At 42.1% G+C, this 20,316-nt stretch overlaps 1 protein-coding gene across 6 annotated transcripts in view; it reads left to right on the top strand.

Moving 5' to 3' along the window:
* Window positions 1-20,304, top strand: part of UBR4 (ubiquitin protein ligase E3 component n-recognin 4) — a 77,714-nt gene extending 57,410 nt beyond the window's left edge. For 2 of the 6 annotated variants that reach the window (XM_028487782.2, XM_028487780.2), the window contains 15 exons: window positions 477-611; window positions 1,615-1,789; window positions 2,493-2,576; window positions 2,668-2,808; window positions 4,007-4,128; window positions 4,792-4,903; window positions 6,800-6,930; window positions 7,052-7,229; window positions 7,692-7,796; window positions 9,338-9,475; window positions 10,192-10,366; window positions 17,034-17,130; window positions 17,797-17,904; window positions 18,344-18,460; window positions 19,416-20,304. In XM_028487782.2, the coding sequence (XP_028343583.1) occupies window positions 477-611; window positions 1,615-1,789; window positions 2,493-2,576; window positions 2,668-2,808; window positions 4,007-4,128; window positions 4,792-4,903; window positions 6,800-6,930; window positions 7,052-7,229; window positions 7,692-7,796; window positions 9,338-9,475; window positions 10,192-10,366; window positions 17,034-17,130; window positions 17,797-17,904; window positions 18,344-18,460; window positions 19,416-19,649 (2,052 nt within the window). In that variant the 3' untranslated portion in view covers window positions 19,650-20,304. The remainder of the gene's footprint in view (window positions 1-476; window positions 612-1,614; window positions 1,790-2,492; window positions 2,577-2,667; window positions 2,809-4,006; window positions 4,129-4,791; window positions 4,904-6,799; window positions 6,931-7,051; window positions 7,230-7,691; window positions 7,797-9,337; window positions 9,476-10,191; window positions 10,367-17,033; window positions 17,131-17,796; window positions 17,905-18,343; window positions 18,461-19,415) is intronic. The other 4 variants (XM_028487785.2, XM_028487783.2, XM_028487781.2 and 1 more) reach the window with 3 other exon arrangements.
* The last annotated feature ends 12 nt before the right edge of the window (window positions 20,305-20,316 follow it).

Raw genomic sequence — 20,316 nt, 5'->3', positions numbered from 1 at the left:
GCTCAGTAGTTGTGGTGCACAGGCTTTGTTGCTCCACGGCATGTGGGATCTTCCCGGACCAGGGCTCGAACCTGTGTCCCCCGCATCTGCAGGCGGATTCTCAACCACTGCGCCACCAGGGAAGCCCCTATAGCATGATCTTGATTTGCAAAGATGATCCAGAGGAGTCTTCAGCTTAAGGCCTTATGTCCTACTTTTGGGGGACCCGTAGTGAGAGTGTTTTGTAGAATAGGATGAATGATCAGTGTTCTGATTAAAGAACACTGTTCTGGGAGTCATGACCTTGGACTCTCCTCACCTGTATCGTGTGAGGATTGTAATTTCTGAAATTCTGTGTTTTGCTCCTTGTGGTCCATGGAGCCTAACCTAGTCCTGGTGGCCGAGAACGGAGGAAGGCGTGGGGGGGCAGCGTGTGGGCAGTTTATCCTGCGTGGATTTGGTGGGGTTAGGGACAACCCTGCTGTCTTCTGCATCAGGAGAGAAACAAGAATGCAGCTCAGGAGCTGGCCACTCTGCTGCTGTCCCTGCCAGCGCCTGCCAGTGTCCAGCAGCAGTCCAAGAGCCTTCTGGCCAGCCTGCACACCAGCCGCTCAGCCTATCACAGCCACAAGGTAATCAGGGGTGCCTTCTGTCGAAGCGTAAGTTGTGGTACTGACAGGGAATCAAGCAAGTTGGGTTTTTGGATGTAAAGCAAAGGCGTAGCAAAGTAAGGTGGGGAGAGGAGAGCGTTGAGATTAGACCCGTACGTCGTAAAGTTTCTCCTGAGAAATTAATGAATATCACTCAAAATGAGGACAAGCCAGTAATGGGCCACTGGTTTGCATTCATTTTGTTCTGTTACTCTAATAGGATCAGGAAGATTTAAGGAAGGGAGGGGAGGGATGCTTGAGTAGGGGTGGCTTCTCACTGGAAGAGTGGGGCGGGAAGTCACTCAGGAGGTCAGGGCTGCTGGTGTTGCCACTCCTGCAGCTGTGCCACAGCCCTCAGTGAGGTGTGTGTACTTGCTTGTGATGAATTTGGTAAGTGGTTGTTGGAGAGACTGAGGGGGAAATCTGGGGAGAGAGGGTCTCACCTATAAAAGTAAGTAGCGACTGAAGGCAGTAAGTTAGGCCAGTTTCTAAAAATGGAAAAGATTGTCGACAGTTCAGATCCATGAGGAGGAAGCCACCAGCCTGGATGCCTTGGTTAGCTTTTGTGTCTCCAACCCAGAGAACTGAGAAATGTGAGTTTAACCTGCTGAACCTCTCAAGGAAAGGCGATTTTGGAAACATAGCTTTGGTATGATCCTGCAAAGAAATGACTTCCATAGGAAGGAGATCTGGGATGTTGTAGCTCTGGAGAATCGGCTGGTATTTCTAGTTTTCCTATCATACTTCGATACTGATTTCATGGCTTTTGATTTTTTTTTTAAGCGTCTTTAATGTTTTATTATATGAAGAAGTTGAACTGTGTTGGGCTGCTTTGAAGATTTGTTCCAGGTAGTCAACGGTAATTAACCTGTTCTCTTGAGAGGAGGTAGCCATCCTGATGATCTGTCAGTTCCCCCCTCCTCTGTGCTTTAGTACCCAGGCCTTCCTTGCTTTTGGTTCATCCTCTGTGATTCTTCTGTTGTAGGATCAGGCCTTGCTGAGCAAAGCTGTGCAGTGTCTCAACACATCCAGCAAAGAAGGCAAGGATTTGGACCCTGAGGTCTTCCAGAGGCTGGTGATCACAGCTCGCTCCATTGCCATCATGCGCCCTAACAACCTTGTCCACTTTACGGAGTCAAAGCTGCCCCAGATGGAAACAGGTGAACTTGGCCTGTATGGCCGTGGTCCTGAAATCTGCTTACTACACCACCTTTTTTACTCTCTCATCTTCTTCTTGTTCTCACTGGCTTCTGACTGACTTCATGCTCTGAGACAGGGATTTTACTCTCTTGTCTTTATATCTTGAAGGGCTTTTGACATTAGAATTGTATCGTTCTAAGTAAATACTGTTTCCAGTGCTTACCCCTTGGATTACTCTTGAGTTTATTTAGTGCTCTGGACATCAGATATAATCTGTCTCTGAATTTACTACCTCTTTTAAGATCTTCAGGGTAAAGTTAAGTTTGTGCCCTGGTTGCTTTAAAGTAATAGGATCATGTCTTTTGCTTTCGTGCTGTGCTTTTGCCAGTATTTTATTAATATCTGTAGCCTTTCTCAGTGCTTGATTCTATTTCCTCCTCTCTCCTCACATTGGCTGGGTACCAAACCTGCTTTGCTTTCATCAAATAGAGCTTATTGATGCCTTTACAGTTCTGTTATTTCCCTATTTCCATATGCTGTCATCATCCTGTTCCTCCTCTAATACTGTAATTCACGAATCATTCTAGAAAATTGCAGATGTTCCCCTAGCTTTTAGAAGTTGAACAGTTGCACCTGAGATCTCTGAATCTGCTGTAAGCTCCTAAATGCTCCCCTTCTACTTAATTCTAACATACAATGTTTTCTGTGATATTCCTTTCCCAGACTGTTTTTTTCCTAGATGTGCCTGCTGGAGTCTAGGGATAGTTGGCATATTGACTGGGGCCCCACTTGAAACTCCCTCCCCAGGCAAGCTTCCTTGACCTGAGTTAACCTTAAAACAAATTAAATTCCATCTTAGATTTACCGTCGTTAATAATTTTTTTTTTCTCCTGCTTAGAAGGAGCGGATGAGGGGAGAGAACCTCAGAAGCAGTTGGAGGGAGACTGCTGTAGTTTCATCACCCAGCTGGTGAACCACTTCTGGAAACTCCATGCATCCAAACCCAAGAATGCCTTCTTGGCACCTGCCTGCCTGCCAGGTATCATGTTAAAAGGGATACTTGATAGTGAAGCCTGATGTAAGTTTTTTATTGGAACAGATTGAACTCTTCACCTTTAGCCTTCATCATCCATCTCTTCCAGAGTGGATATTTAGTGAATATTTAGGAAACAGAAGCCTGTGAGATCAATGTTCCTGATAGAGGAATTTAGCAGTGTAGCAGAGAAGTGGGACTTTCTTGTATCTCTCATGTCGGATTGAACTTCACATAAAGAAGTGTGTGCGTGCGTGTGCCCTTAGTGGTGTTTATAATTGTTTAAAAAAAAGTCTTTTGAGGGTACTACCCTGGTGGCGCAGTAGTTAAGAATCCACCTGCCAGTGTAGGGGACACGGGTTTGATCCCTGGTCTGGGAAGATCCCACATGCCGCGGAGCAACTAAGCCCGTGCACCACAACTACTGAGCCTGCGCTCTAGAGCCTGCGAGCCACAACTGCTGAGCCCGTGTGCCACAACTACTGAAGCCCGCGCGCCTAGAGAGCATGCTCCGCACCAAGAGAAGTCACTGCAACGAGAAGCCCACTCGCCGCAACTAGAGAAAGCCCGCACGCAGCAATGAGGACCCAGTGCAGCCATAAACAAACAAACAAATAAATAAATAAATTTATTTATTTAAAACAAAACCCCAAAAACATCATACTAGAGAATTATTTTTTTCTAAGCTACTGCTGCCTTTGGTATCTAACTTTTCACACTGTCTAAGGTTTTTAGGTGGAAGAGTAATAAGGTTCTGAATAGCAATCTAGAAAAGTAGAAGGACCCCTGTTACTCATTTGTGTTTGGACATTGATTGGGCAGTAAACCCAAAAGGCCTGTTAGGGTCATCTTTTTCACCTAAGGTTTGGGGATAGTAGGGAACATTTAGACTCTGCTCAGCTCTTCACATTTTCTCTACCCTGTCTCTTGGTATCCATAGAGAGTAGACACCTGTTTATTTCTGTGATGCAGGTTATTTGGAAAGGCTTTTGGAGACAGTTTGGGAGATTTAGGAGACTGTTAATAAAACAAATCACAAACAATGCCTACAGCCTACATTCTCTGTCTGTGTTTTGTTTGTTTTTCTGTGTGTGCTTGTCATTTTCTTGTTAGCTTGACCTTTACGTGGGCATAAGAGTTTGTACTTTTGTCTTTGACTGTCAAGTAGTTAGAAGTTTTTTCACCATCTGTTTCTCCCCTGTAGGCCTAACTCATATTGAAGCTACCGTTAATGCTCTGGTAGACATTATCCATGGCTACTGTACCTGTGAGCTGGACTGTATTAATACAGCATCCAAGATATACATGCAGATGCTATTGTGTCCTGTACGTATCATTACAACCCCAGATAATCCTTATCTGGGAATGTCTGGAAAAAATTTTTTTTATGTTTGCTAATTAATGAAATAAAACAGACTTAAAGGAGGGTATAATGGGAATTAAGAATTTTACATATCAGTAAAACCTTTAACATCTTACTCATTCCGTGGAAAGAAAGGTTTGGGAAGGGAATGGACTTGGTTTGTTTTGTTCAGTGCTGAGTCCCCAGGGAATATGCTGATGGTTGCTTCATAGTTAATGCTAAGTAAGTATTAATTAAATGAGTACCTGAACGAACATCATCAAGATCTATTTCCAGTGACTCTGGCACAGAAGCTAGCGTTGGAAGTACTGATTTTAGCACAGAGCTAAGTGAGCCTGATCATCTGATGAAAAGCCAAAACCAATTTTTAGACAGCCAAAGGGACTTCAGGGCCAAATGACCTGCCAGTTTATTACCAGGAACTAAGATACAAGAATGTAGCATATGAGGCTTCTATATGCCAGGTCGGGGAAAAGGGCTTAACTGCTGACCTGATTCAGCAGGGTTCAGGTGAGAGCAGGCAGATCTTCCACATGCATGTGATTGTCCAAGAAAGGAAAGTGTTTTATAGACAGTTTCGTGAATAATATTAAAACCTAAGAATGATGGTTTCCTTTCAACCTCAGGATCCTGCTGTGAGCTTCTCTTGTAAACAAGCTCTAATTCGAGTCCTAAGGCCGAGGAACAAGCGGAGACATGTGACATTGCCCTCCTCCCCTCGAAGCAACACTCCAATGGGTAATGTGAGGTCTGGGTTTAGGCTTGTGCGAGTGTGGTGGTGGGGAGAAGGGAAATACAGCACTAGGACGTGCTGCTCATGTTGACCAAGGCCCTGGAGACTTCTGGTTATGTATCCATTGTTTTACGCCGCCTTATTCCATGAAGAATTGAAGGTGGTGTATAAGAAACGCATAGTAAATAGAATAAAAAGAAGGAAAATCGAGGCCAGGGGAAAATAAAGGTACAATAGTAAAATCAAGCCAAGGACGTAAAATCTACATCACAGAGTCCTACATGGTTGTTAAGTGAAGATCTTATTTTTGGCTGAAATCTTCCCAAAAGCCAGAGTGAAAATAAGATGAGAACGGTTCAAAAATCACAGTGACTGAAGAAAAAACCCGCCATTTTTCAGGAAATGAAAAATTTCCCCGCATGAAAGTTCTTACATTAAGGGTCCATTTTGTTGCCTAATGGGTAGTATCTTCAGGGGACTTACCTACAGTAAGATTGACAGCAAATTTCACAAGAGATTTCCCTCTTGATACACTTGGATACAAGTCAAGGACATAACATTTAACATTTTAGGAAAAGCAATTCTACCAATTGTCTAAATCTTAGCAGTAGTATATTGTGTAACTCTGGTTACTTGGTTTAGCTCAGAAGTTAAACTTCCAATGAAAGTCACATACATGGTTTAAAATTTTATTTTAGTCACATGATAAAGAGTAAAAAGAAATATTTGAAATTAACTTACTAATAATTCAATATATCAGAAATATTATTTCAACACATAATTAATATAAAAAATTATTAGTAAAATATTTTCCATTCTTAAAAATTTTTTTTGTACTGTCTTAAAAATCTAGTGTGGGGCGGTGGGTGGGAGGGAGGTCCAAGAGGGAGGGGATATAGGTATACATACAGCTGATTCATTTCATTGTACAGGAGAAGCTAACAACATTGTAAAGCAATTATACTCCAATAATAAAAAGAAAATCTAGTGTGTACTATATACACTAACATCACATCTCCATGTGGACTAGCCACATTGTAGCTAGTGGCTGTGGCTACTGTGTGGTCCAGTGCAGGTTTAGAGGAGCGCATGCAGCTTCACGACCTTCAGACAACCTTCCTTGAGTATCATTCATCTTAAGCTTTTGATGAGTCAGGCAACAGTTTGTGCATCTTTTCTCTGTGGAGAAGCTAGAGTCCAGATAGTTTATGTTTCCAGTTAAGGTCATATCCACATACTTTTTCAGCCCATTGAGTGGAAGGCAAGGTCTCCATCCTTTTCTGATAATTAGGAGTCTAACCTGGGCTTCTCCCTTTTTAGAAGGCTTTTCCCCTTCATTCAGAAGCTGGTCCGGGTAGGACCTATAGTGCTGTGCTGAAAGAACCAGCATTCATTCGATGGTTTCACATCTCAGTTGGTTTTTCTCTTAATGATTATGTAGTGTGAAAATCTCACTGACCCAGTTGTTTTGGGGGAAAAAAGTAAGATAACACTCCAAGCTGCCGTGACAGATAATAGATAAACATCTCAATAGTATTATTTTCCCTGTCTTGTCCAGGGTCTCCTGAGGGTTGACACAAGCTCATGGGACCTGCTGGTCTTAGATTTTTCTGCTTTATGGGATCCAAGGGTTTTTGTTTTTGTTTTCCTTCATCAGCTGGAAAAGACTTCTCCTAAGTGGAGCAGGCTGTCACTGCCAGCCCCACCTTCCCAGATCCTGCTAGGTCCAGGAAGCAGGAGAACAAGGCCAGGCATGGCTCCCTGGAATTTATCTCTAAAGCACAGGGCACTAGCTGGTAGCTTGCTTGTCTTGGTTTTTGTTTGCTATATAGCTTATCTTACCACACGCCGAGGGAGGAAAGAGCAAGCGCCTTCAGGTGACTCGGGTTTCTTTGACTCAGGAGACAAGGATGATGATGATGATGATGACGCAGATGAGAAAATGCAGTCGTCAGGGATCCCGAATGGTGGTCATATCCGTCAGGAAAGCCAGGAACAGAGTGAGGTGGACCATGGAGACTTTGAGATGGTGGTGAGTCTCTGGCAGCAGGAGTGGGGAGGAGGAGCCTCAGAACTCTCCTCCAGCTCTTATTCAGTGGACTTCCATAAGCTGCCGTTTACCACGGGACACTGACAGAGCTTTCTCTCTGCAGTCTGAGTCGATGGTCCTGGAGACAGCTGAAAATGTCAACAATGGCAACCCCTCTCCCCTGGAGGCCCTGCTGGCAGGCGCAGAGGGCTTCCCCCCCATGCTGGACATCCCGCCTGATGCAGATGACGAGACCATGGTTGAACTAGCCATTGCCCTGAGCCTGCAGCAGGACCAGCAAGGTAGAAGGCAATGCCAGGAACACAGTGGCCCATTGGCCTTGCACAGGAAAGAGGGTTTGGCAGTTACTGATATCCAGCTGACTTGGCTCATCCCCAGATTTGGGGAGAGGTTGATCTGGGTGAGGGCTGTTCAGAGATACAGGTGGAGAGTGAGAAGGATCACGGTGGGGTTTTTAGTCTGGAGCCAATCTCATAGTTTCTGTTAGTTTGGTCTTTTGGATTATTTCCTCCCAAATCTGTTAGATTCCTCCAGCCTGTGTCCTGCCTGAGCTGAAGGAAGGCTTCCACCATCTCTGTAACTAAATTTGGTGGGTAGACAGCAATGGCTGTTGAGTAACTTCCTCTAGGCCAGAGGGGGTCACACACTGGTGAGTTTAGACTCCTGAGGGCAGCAGGTGGCCAGGTGGCGCTGTGGATGGGGTCTGGAGGGGATGCTGTGCTCACTCTCCACTTGTTTCCCAGGCAGCAGCAGCAGTGCCCTGGGCCTGCAGAGCCTGGGGCTGTCCGGCCAGGCACCCAGCTCTTCCTCTCTGGACGCAGGAACCCTCTCTGACACCACAGCATCAGGTAACTGTCCACAGCAAGGAGCGCGGCTCAGGGCCCCAGGACCCTCAGGCCTCGTTTCCAACGCTGTGAGAGTGTAATGGGCAGCTGCTTTGACAGGCCATCCTGGACTTCTTGCTTGTGCCTTTGCTTTAGAAATGCGGGTGTGGAAGGCATAGTGATGCGGCTTGGCAAAGGCTTTCATGGCTCTGCTTCCCTACACTTTGCATGCTGCCTGGCTTCAGCTGATTCCCCAAGGAAAGGCCAAGAGAACAGCTTGCAGGTTGATCGGCTTTAGAGCTTAAATCACAGCTTTCAGGGTTCTTCACCAGAGTTCTAACATTTTAGGCAGTTTCAAAAGGGAGACAAAAAATGGCGCTCAAACCTTTTAACTTTTTTCTCTTCATTTGCAAATAAAAGCGAAGCTACAAGAAGCTGAGTTACACTTCAGGTCAGCGTGGGATCTGAGCTTGGTGGGTAGGGTTTTTATGGACAATTCAAATGCATAGGAAATCTTCAGACCTCATTTTGTATTTACTTTCAATCACTTTTCCTAATCTGATAAGAAAAAAAATATGTCCTGAGTGGAGAGTTGGACCAAATAGAGGAGGATGGAACATCTGAACAATCTACTGGAAAATCAGCCCCTGAGTATTTAAGGGTTGATTGAGAGTTTTTAGACTGAGGTGTCCCTCTATTTGTTTCTTTTCTTTTTTTTTTTTTCTTTGTTTCTTGTTTTGGGCGTTTTATCCTGGATAGATAAGAAAGGGAGAAACTGGCTGTCCCCTCTCGCCTGCTGCCATGGCTTGTTGCTTTTCTTAGGTCTCTTTAGTTGCTGTCATTTCAGGCTTGGAGGTCCCTGTTGTGCTGTGCCAGTTGTGTTCCTGCTGTGCTCTGTGGCTGTCTTGGCTTTTCTCCCCCATGTATCTCATCCAGCATTTTCCTCCTGTCTCAGCTCAGCCCTGATCCTGGATGCTGTGGCTGTCTCTGGGGAATTTCCTTGCTTCATTATTAGCATCTGATGAGGATGATTAGGAAGTTTGAAATTTCCGAATGAGCTCCCCTCTGGACCATCTGATTAAAAAAACAGACAGGGTTGATTTGAGAGCTCATGATAAGTGATTTCCTAGCATAAGCATAAATTGATTGCAAAACAAATCTCATGAAAATTCAGAATCTATGCTTTTGAATGGTAATGGCTATTTTCCAATCTCAGCAGGTGTCAGTAACACCTAGACTATGGTGACCGTGAAGCATTTTAGCTAGAAAACTGAGTGTCCACGTCACAGATTCTTCTTGAATCTCTGCACTGTTTTACTTGCATTGTGATGTAACAGCGAAGGAAATGCCCAGTGAACTGGGTTTTCACTTCTGTCTAAGTACTGTTTGCAATGCACCATGTATAGTGTTTGTTCCTGTTAGTGATTAACCAGCAAAGCAAATCCTTCCCTTTTTTCTTTGACAACAGGATGTATAAACTGCATTGTGTCTTCTGCACTATGTAGTTTGATGCTTTTGCTCCAAAGAGGGGTTTTTACCTGTAACAGCTGTCGTTACTCTCTCAGCTCCAGCCTCAGACGACGAGGGCAGCACAGCAGCAACTGATGGTTCCACCCTTCGGACCTCCCCTGCTGACCACGGTGGTAGTGTGGGCTCCGAGAGCGGGGGAAGTGCAGTGGACTCGGTGGCTGGCGAGCACAGTGGTAATATGGCTGGAGGTCCTGATATCCTTGGGCAGAGAGGGTGGGGACAAAATAGAAATCCCTGCCTGGGTCCTAGGATTGGTTTCAGCAAAGGGAAGTTTAATTATCTGTTAGTGGAAGAAAGAAATGACATACATAATCCCAAATCATGATTAATTGAAAACAGTTATGGTATGACTTTGAAATCAGTCCTACGGTGGTTTTTGCTTCTTCTGTTGGGGAAGAGATTTTGGGCAGTCCCATTGTTAATGATCTGGTATATTAATATAGCAGGCCATCTGTACTAGCTGGTGGGGGTTGGGCTTCTAGAATGAGGAAGCATGACAGGCCATTTTGGTTTGATCTTAAAATCAGTCTCTGCTTAAAAATTGGATATGAAAATTTTTTGTGGAAGAGATACAGAGTAGCTGATCATTTTGAGATTCCCAAATCAGTATATATTTCTTCTGGGGTATGAGATGGAAATTTATCAACAGTTGAGATTAATTGTTCTTGTGGGTGGATCTTCTGTTCTTTGGGTACCCAGAGAGTCATTAAGTCATTTAGTCATTTAGTCCTGTGGGGCCGAAATCGTGAATTCAATCCTTATTGACCTTCACACAGAAGAAAAAAATTTTCTAAAGCTACCAGAGTCAGGTAATTGCTGACTTCAGAATGCACTGGATTCCACCGTGCTTTGGGAGTTGATTTGCACTTTTTAAACCATTTCCCTCTAGTATCTGGCCGGAGCAGTGCTTATGGTGATGCCACAGCAGAGGGGCATCCGGCTGGACCAGGAAGTGTCAGTTCAAGCACTGGTGCCATCAGCACCACCACCGGACATCAGGAAGGAGATGGCTCCGAGGGAGAAGGAGAAGGGGAAGGAGAAGGAGATGTCCACGCTAGCAACAGGTCAGGAGCTGGCTACTTGCACTCAAGAGGCTTTCCTAGGGGCGAATGTTTCAGGAATAGGATGATGGATCAGTTGCAGGAGGTGGAGTGGTGATAACAGTTTATTTCTTTAGAAATGTAATGGTAATAGACTTGTGAAACAGTTTAAAAACCTTAAGAAGTGTTCTGGGTCTGTCTTCTGGTCCTAATTAGAATTTCATCAAATCAATTGCAGAGAGAATAGAAAGTGGTTTTTCTTGTAGGCCCCCCCCTCCATATCTCTTAGTAAAGGGATTGTCGTAAAAACACGTGGTATCCTCCTTAGTCAAATCTTTCTTGTTTCATCATTAACCATACACTCATTTTGTAGCATTCTCTTTATAAGTGACACTGTTCTGGACTCAGAAGTGATAGTTATTAAGTAAATACTAGAAATAACTGCTTGTTCAGCATGTTTATTAGGTAATAGAGAGATCAAACAGCAAATCCAAGTTTATGACTAGAAATAACCAGTGGTGGGGCATTTGGCAAATTGAAAGTAATCCATAAAATCCTAATCCAGCCCCCTGAAGAAATTCTGGTGGTGTTTGTCACTGGATTGGTGGAGGAATGTATTCTTAACCAAGAGGTGACTGGAGAAATAGAAGAGGAGGAAGAAAAGAAACCTAAGAATATACTCGTGATACAATGTTTGTTAAATTTGGTGAGGCCCATAGTTATCACATTAGTGCAGAAATCAGTATTTTGAACTGAATGATTTCTATCAGAAAAAGAGGTAACTGAACAGTCAGGCATCGGAGACATTTTGGGAGGGCATCAGTGAGTGTTTCCTCTATTCCCTGTGTCCTTCCACTTAAACGCTTGCAGCATCCCTTTGGGGAAGATGACCTCTGGCTCAGTTAACTGATGATATTTTGATGGGATTTGTTTCTTAACTGCTTAACCTAAAAGGCATTTTCTACTTAATCAGTTTTTTTTACCTCTTCATGTGATTTCTAGGTTAATTCCATGTGTTCAGATAATGTGATCTTTGTGATTTTTGGTTCTTTGAAGTGTATTTTTCAAAATATTTTTAATTCGGTCTACCTTTGCTTTTTAATTGGAACAGTTAAGTTCGTTTATAACTAATGTTAATTACTGATATATTTGAATTTATTTTGTGCTTCTTATTTGTTCTGCTTGTTTCTGTGTTTCTTTTTCTTTGTAGCCCACTTGTGGGTTGATTTGCTCTTTTCTCATTCCCCGCTGCCCCAACTTTGCAAGTTTGGAGGTTGTTCACTCTGTTTCCAATCTTTCAGTAGTTATACTAATCACTTCAACATGCATACTTAACCAAAACTAAAGTTAACTAAGAGCTATATCTTCTTTCTGAATGAGTACCTTAGAAGACTTTGCTCATTCTTATCAAGTTAAGCAATTATATTTGTGTGTTTTAAGAAAAGTCTATTTAAAGCTTTTAAGATATTATTGCTCTTTTATGTGATTTACATAATCAGTGTCTGTTTAGATTTGCTCACATGTTTACCACTTTCTATGCCCATGTTTTCTTTGTGCATCTCAGACTTTCCATCTAGGATCATTTTCTTCTTGAAGTATGTCACTTAGATTTTCCTTTAGGGGAGGTCCCCTGGTTTCAAAATCTCACGTTTTGTTAGTCTGGAAATGTCTTTATTTAGCTTACATTTTGCGGATGTATTTTTGATGGGTATACAATTTTGTGTTGATGGTTTTATCCTCCCAGAATTGAAAATGGTATCCGTTGTTATTGCCAATGAGATGTCACCTGCTGTTACAATTATTGCTTCTTTGAAAACAGTGTCTTTACTGATGCTCTTAAGATCTTTATCTTGTCGCTATTATTTGTAGTTTTACTAGGATAGGTTTAGGATGGATTTCTTTACATTTGTTCTGCTTGAGTGTTTGGGTTAGTGTCTTTTATTAGTTCTAGAAACTTTTCATTCAAATATCTCATTCATTAATCTCATTGGGCATTGCTTCTGCCTCATTTTCTGTTATTTCTCTTTCTGGGACTTAAATAGATGTTAGACCATCATATTCTCTTCTCCATGTGTCTTAATATCTCTTTTCTTTTTTAAATTCCTGTGCTTAGTTATTTATAGTTTCCTAAGATTTATTTGAGTGACATCAGAAAACATCAAATACATAGTTATAAGTTTGGAAGATATATAACACTTCTACACTGAAAACTATAAAAGCTAATTGAGAAAAATTAAAGAAGATCTAAATAAATGAAGGGATATACCATGTTTATGGATTGAAAGACTCATTATTATAAAGATAACAATTGTCTTAATATTGATACAGGTTCAGTATAATCCCAGTCACAAATCTTAGCTGGCATTATATATGTGTCAAAACAGACAAGCTGATACTAACATTTATTTGGAAGAGCAAGGGACTAAGGTTAGCTAAGGCAATATAGAAGAAAACCCACAAAATTAGAGGACTACACAACTGTAGCTTATAAAGCTGTGCTCAGTAAGACAGTGGGATATTGGTGCAAGGATAGACAAAATAGATTAATGAAACAGACTAGGGTTCAGAAACAGATTCACACATACATAGTCACCTGATTTATGACACAGATGAGACTCTTCTGTACAGTGGAAGAAAGATGGTCTTTTCAATCAATGGCAATAGGTTGGTTGGAAATTAATATGGAATAAAATGAGTCTTGACCTGATCATACACAAAAATCAGTTGCTAAGGATTTAAACACAAAAGGTAACACCGTACTGGTTTTAGAAGACAAAATATCTTCATAACTTAGGGTTGGCAAAGATTTCTTAAATAGGACACAAAAAGTGTTAACCAAAAGGAAAAAGATATATAGATTAGACTGTATTTCAGCAGCTGATTCTTTTTTTCCTCCTTTTGTCTCAGCGTCAGGATTTGAGTCAGCTAATTTTTCTTACAGACTCCTGGATGGGGAAAAAGTGGTACGGGGGGAAGTGGTGTATTTGTTTACTTTTAAACTCAGGGTGTAGCCTTCTGTGGTTTTTTTTATGAGATTCTCTTAGAAGACTCTCCTCACTTGGGGCAAATTCTAGGCATCTTTTCCTAGTCCAGACGCCTTGTAAGGTCCTAGCACCCTGATGTACAAGTTGCCTTTAGAGCATGGTAGCCTCAAGTTTTCGGATGCCCTGAAATCAGTCTCAGTACTCTGCTTACCCCTCTGGATTTCTGTCTTCACTCATTTCCTGGCTTAATAATTTCTTAATTGCTGGTGAGCTCATTATTGCTTTTATTTTGACCTTGTATTCTGTGATCTTTCTAAATTCACTTAAATTCTAATTATCGGTTTTGATAATTAGATTAATCCTAATTATGGGTTTGGTAATTAGATTAATTCTTAGCACAGATTCTGCATGAATAATCGTGTCTCCTGTAAATAATGACATTTAAGTTTTTTCCCTTCAATCTTTACACCTTTTAACTGTTTTCTCTTGCCTTGTTGTATTGGGTAGGAGAGAAGTGGTGATGGTGGAAATCCTTACCTCATTCCCAGACACAGGAGAAAAGGTTTCCTATTTTACCATGAAGTGTGATGTTAACTGGAAGGTTTTCTAGGATATCCTTTATCAAATTAAGTTTTGTTACTAGTTTGCTGGGAGATATTTTATCTTGGGTTGGTTTTTGAAGCTTTCCAGTTGCTTTTGTGGCACTTAGTTGATTATATGTTTTTCGCCTTTATTCTGTTTAAGGTTGTAAATTACAGTAATTGATATTTTCCATTATCAAACCAACCTTCTGGGGACACCTGATCGTGATGTCTTAACCTTTGCATCACTGGATTTGATGTGCTGATATTTTATTTAGGCCTGTAATTTTTCTTCTTTGAAATGTTTTTGTCAGGTATCGGTGTTCATGTTATTCTGGCCTCATAAAGTAAGTGAGGACATGTTTCCCATTTCTCTGTTCTCTACAAGAGTTTGTGTAAGATTGGTTTTATTTCGTCTGAATTCTTGGAAAAATTTAGCCGTGAAGTCACCTGGGTCTCTAAGGGAAGACTTTCTTTAAGGGAAGACTTTCAACTGTAGATTCATTCTTTAAATGACACAGAATTATTACTGTTTCTTCACGTGTCAATTTTGGTATGTTGTGCTTTTCAAGGAATTCATTCATTTTACTGGCATAAAGTTATTCATAATATATCTTATCATCCTTTTAATGTCTTTAGGATTTGTAGTGATATACTTTTTTTCATTTCTAGTATGGGTAACAAATATTTTTCCCCCAAAAAGTCAGTCTTGCTAGAAGTTATCAACTTTATTTACAAAGAACCAACATTTGGCTTTGATTTTTCTCTGTTGTATGCCTACTTTCTATTTCATTTCCACTCTTGATTATTTCCTTTCTCTTCTTACTAACTTTTTTGTTTTAGTATCTTACTTTTTGGCGGGGCGGGGTGGGATAATTTTCTGTTTTTTTTTTTAGCGTCGTAAGATGGAAGGTTAAATCATTGATTTTAAACCTTTCTTTTTCAATACATATTTGAAGCTATATATTTCTCTCTAAAATTCCCTTTAACATTGCTTTGGCTGGAGCTCACATATTTTTATATGTTGTATTTTCATTGCTGTTCAGTGCAAAATGTTTTCTAAATTCTTTTGTAATTTAGTCTTTGGCCCATGGGATATTTAGAAATATGTTGCCAAATATGTCCCCAAACATTTGGGGATTTTCTAATTATTTTTCTGTTATTGATTTACAGTTTAATTTACTGTGGTTGGGGAACATACTATGTGATTTCGATCCTTTGAAATTTCTTGAGACTCATTATTTCGAAAATGTTGTTACATCTTTTTAGGGTTTTCATTTGTTTTTAGCTGGAGGGTCAATTTAGGTAACCTAGTCATATTGCTAATGAAATTCTTTAAAGTTGTTTTAAGTTAACTGTATTTTTCAGGAATAAGTTAGTTAAAGAATTGTTAAGTAACTTATTGTTTTAAATAATAATGGTTTTACTTTGTCACGAGGAGGAAATTGTAATTTTGGTACACTGTTTAATTTTTTTGTTAAGTTGCAAGAGTACTACTATCTTAAGAGTTTGGAAAGTCAGTAATCTGCCATGATCTTGGTCCAGATCCAGACTCTACTCATTATGTTGGCTTTTTCCTTTCTGTGTATATTCACATGCACGTTCTCCAAATCTGAGGATTTTAATCCATCTCAGAACTTGTTATGTTTTATCCTAAAAGTATTAAGCTGCTGCTGTCATCTCATCTTTCATCACTTGTACCTTATCTGTTCCTGAGCAATTTTATTCATTTGTAGTCCTCACACAGCTGGTCTAATTATTCAAAGATGCATGCCTGGGCTTTCGTGTATTACTGTATTCTGAAGGTTGTTTAGCTCATTCCTTCAAGTTCTTTTTAGAACAATTGTCATTTATTATTCAAGACTCTATTTTCATTCAGACTTTTATTATACTGAAAATATTCTGGATACCTGCTAGGATATGGAATGCATGAAAATCACACTTAAAAAATATGAAGGCATGTGGTTTCTTACACACGTAAAGTAAAATGAAGCAAGGTGGTTTATTAATTTTGAGAGTGAATCCATTAATTGATTTAGCAAATACACTGTTAATCTGTGTAAGATTGTGTTAGGTGAGACTGCCAACCCACTTGTTGACAAGACCCTAATTAATTTTCATATTGATCCTCTTGAATCAGCATATTCACTAGAGATCCAGAAACACACATTTGTTATACTACAGAAGCCCAGCTGTATATCTGCAGATGAAGAAGGCTAGGTAGTGGCCAACTGCATATATGGGAGGACTCACGGTTCTAGTATTGATGCCGAGATTGAATTTTTTTTAAAAAAATTAATTAATTAATTTGTTTGTTTTGGCTGTGTTGGGTCTTTGCTGCTGTGCACGGGCTTTCTCTAGTTGCGGAGCTGGGGGCTACTCTTCGCTGCAGTGCGCAGGCTTCCCGTTGTGGCTTCTCTTGTTGCGGAGCACGGGCTCTAGGTGCCCAGGCCTCAGTAGTTGTGGCACGTGGGCTCAGTAGTTGTGGCTTGCGGGCTTAGTTGCTCCGCAGCATGTGGGATCCTCCCGGGCCAGGGCTCGAACCCGTGTCCCCTGCGTTGGCAGGCAGACTCTCAACCACTGCGCCACCAGGGGAGCCCTGAGATTGAATTTTATACTAGGAAAAATGAGGACTAAGCTGTGAGAGGGCAAAGCAGTGACTGGCCTTCCTAAGGACGGGAAGCAAGAAAAAAGGGCTAGGTCACTATACAATTGGATGATGTAAAATTTGTAGATGGGAGAATTCCAGAAAATAATGCCTGGAGGCAGAATAGGGCCATGTGTTGGGAAAAGCCATAGAGCTTACTATTGAAGGTTTGGTTTGAATAGTGAGAACAACTGGGACCTGGGTGCTTGAGAAATATTTTAACTTTCCTGTAGTAAGTTTTCAGTACCATCAGTTGTATCTTGGAATAGTTTTGCTCCACTTTAACAGAGTGAGATTTTTCCTTCTATGTTGTTGGTATACCAAAGGCATGTCTTAACAGTTTTTTTTTTTTTAATGCTAGGATTGTTCCTAAGAAGTAGCTTCCTTATTTACGTCAGTGGCAGGAGGAAAGAACTATATTCAGCTGGTTAGTGTTTGTGTATTAGCTCATGTTTCATGTATTTTCCCTGGTCTTTTAGGCTGCACATGGTCCGTCTGATGCTGTTGGAGAGACTACTGCAAACTTTGCCCCAGTTACGAAGTGTTGGAGGTGTCCGGGCCATTCCATACATGCAGGTATCCCTCAGTTCACTTGGGTCTGTCACATCAGAGTTGGACCATCCTTAAGCATGCTCACAGCTCTCCTTCTGAGGCTCTGTAAGACTTGGTTTGGTATTAGGTCATAGAATAATGGAATGTAATTTTGAATTGCAAGCTATAGCCCTTCATTTTATAGATGAGAAGGCCAAGGATCAGAGAATGAAATTTAAAAATTTCTACAGCCATCGAGCTAGTTATTGACAGAGCCAGGAACAAAAGTCTGCTCCAGAGATTCGTAGTGTCTAGTAACTCTTTATTAATATTAGTAGTACAGTGTGGTCTGATAGCTGTTCTCCCGCTAGCTGCCTTCGTCTTACGCAAAATTGTTCTTTAATTAGAGTACCACAGTGCCATATCTTAAGCCACTTCGGTTGGATATAGTGTAGGCTAGTCGACTAGTTTTGCAGACTTTTTGCTGAACATTTTCTGTGATGCCGGGGGTAGCATATGCCATAATTTGACTCTTCTGACTCTGGACACTTCAACTTTGGTTACCTTAGGACTTAGAACCTTTTCATGGATTATTGTTATGATTGACAGGGCAGTCAGGAAGACTGGGATTTCTTCTGAAACACATTGTGTTTAGAATTGTTGTTCTTTAGGGAATTGGCTTTCATGTTTTATCTCTCTGTTGACGTCCAGGTCATTCTGATGCTTACTACAGATCTGGATGGAGAAGATGAGAAAGACAAGGGGGCCCTGGACAACCTGCTCTCCCAGCTTATTGCTGAACTGGGCATGGATAAGAAGGTGAAATTTGAGAGTCATACTGTGTGAGAGGCAGGGATTGGCTGAGATCAGTTTTCAGTTTTTCATTCCTCTCTTAGAGGAACTTCGCCTAGTTTCAAGGGGTGACCCTCCACTGAGGGCTCCAGTTCTGTTGATTCATCAGAAACGTTTTTAGTGCCTGCTTTGGCCCTGGCATACTTTTGGCTCTGGCTGTAAATGAGGAACAAGACCAAGTCCCTGCCCTCATAGACCTTTTGTAGCTCCACAAGGTGAAAACAATGAATTGGTTGTTTGTATCTTAACAAGGCTTCCTAGGTGTATCGGCTCTAGATCATCCACGTATAGACCACAGGTACATTGGAGCTTGTTTTGTCTCTGAGTCCATGTGAGGCAATCTTGTTGAGAGAACGCCTCAAGGTTAAAGTAAGTGTGGTCTTCTGGGCTCCGCCTCTGTCCGCAGGATGTCTCCAAGAAGAACGAACGCAGTGCCCTGAATGAGGTCCACCTGGTGGTGATGAGACTCCTGAGTGTCTTCATGTCCAGGACCAAATCCGGATCCAAGTCTTCCATATGCGAGGTATCTTGCTTTAGGCTAATGGGCGTGGGGAAAGGAAAGAGGATTGTCTGGTTGGCGCTCGGACAGCGGGCAGAGGCCTCTGTTAGAGCCAGGCCGTTGTCGCTCGGGAGCAGTAAGATTCTAAGCTGCCACCACTGGGGCAGAGCATCCACCTTTCTTGGGGTCCCTTCCAAGCTCTGATCTTTTCCAACAATCCCTCCACTGGGGGCGGTTAAAGCATTTGGAAGTTCCATTATTGAAAAGCAGGAGACTGTTCTGCAAGGCGCAGAGTGGCTAAGAGGATTCCCCTCCTGTATGTTGCTATAAGGTATGGTAATAGAGCAGAGAGAAAGCAGTGGTGTGTGGTGGAAGGGAGATTAACACAAAGCAGAGAATGTAGAAATGGAGGCTGAACTGCATCCAGTCTTAATGAGCTTCTGAGCTGTGTGGGTGGCTGGGGTTTGCCAGGCTCTCCTAATGGTTTTATTTACAGTAGCTTTTCTCCCGCTTTTCTGTTCATGTGATCACTCACCCCATCTCCTTTGGAAACTGGTTCTATGGAAAGAGCCCCTACTAGGAGGGTGGGGCAGCAAAGAAGTGCCTATAGTGGAAAGTTTTCTCTCTTTTTAACATAAATGGGCTTCTTTTTCTAGCTGCCCAAGGAGAAAGAGAAAACCTCGTCCCTGCAGGTGGAAGGGTTATCTAATCCTGGCCTCCTTGGCCTCTGGCACATATGTGTAGGGAGATTAGATTTGGGAACTGGTGTTTCTTTGTTTTCTCTTACCATGCTGCTGTTCAGAAGAGTGGGGGAAATGTTTGAGCTAGTCGGGAAACTTTTAACTCAAGAGACTGACTCCCTCACTTCCATGACAGCTACTCCTAAGGCTGTTGTGAGTGCGTTTCCTGCCCCCAACACTCAGCTGAATGCCACACTGTTCTACAGGGCATTCTTAGCTTCTCCCTGGTTTTTCCCCAGTCATCTTCCCTCATCTCCAGTGCCACAGCAGCAGCCCTGCTGAGCTCTGGCGCTGTGGACTACTGCCTGCACGTGCTCAAGTCCCTGCTGGAGTACTGGAAGAGCCAGCAGAACGATGAGGAACCCGTGGCTACCAGCCAGCTGCTGAAACCACATACTACGTCATCCCCACCCGACATGAGCCCATTCTTCCTCCGCCAGTATGTGAAGGTGAGGTCCTTCCCCGGGCCGTGAACCACTCCTGTCCCTCATCTAGGGCACTGTCCTCTTCAGTCTCAGTGAGTAGCGCTGAAGGAGCCGAGGATGTCACATACTCCCCCTGCTGTTACAGGATGCCCTAGTTTGGAAGATGGGCTTTCTGGTCAGGTGAGTCCGGGAACATGGCCCTCGGGAACAGGTGTTCCCACTTAGCCAGCCATGAAGCTTGGAGAAGTTCTATCTAACCTTAGTAAGCCTCAGTTTGCACACCTGGAAAACGAGCATACACATAGTATCTGCTTTATAGAGTTGTTGTGAGCGTTGGATGAGGTGATGTTCGTAAAGCGCAGTGCCTAGCACATACCAGTGCTCAATAAATGTTCATTATTATTACCATTTCTGTTCCATTTGAGTCCATGTAGTGGAGCAAGATGGCCTGGGGTAGCTGTGCTTCTTATTGCATACTCAGGACTGCTTCGAATAGTATGGGAGTATAACAGGGCAAAAATTGTGAATCTGATCATGTCCTTCTCTTTGTATAACCTTCTAGTGGTTTTCCATAACTTCTCAGCCAAAAAGTTCTTTGCTGATCTAGCTATCTACTTAACGCTCTACTTTATCAACTATAACACCCCTACATGCAGCCCTGCTAATCTGTGCCTCTCTCCCAATGTACACGCTGTCCCTTCAGACATTTTTTCCT

Source organism: Physeter macrocephalus, chromosome 3 (genome assembly GCF_002837175.3).
Source record: "Physeter macrocephalus isolate SW-GA chromosome 3, ASM283717v5, whole genome shotgun sequence".
NCBI lineage: Eukaryota > Metazoa > Chordata > Mammalia > Artiodactyla > Physeteridae > Physeter > Physeter macrocephalus.
Note: the sequence above shows the minus strand (reverse complement) of the source record. Positions and strands in the feature narration are given on the sequence as shown.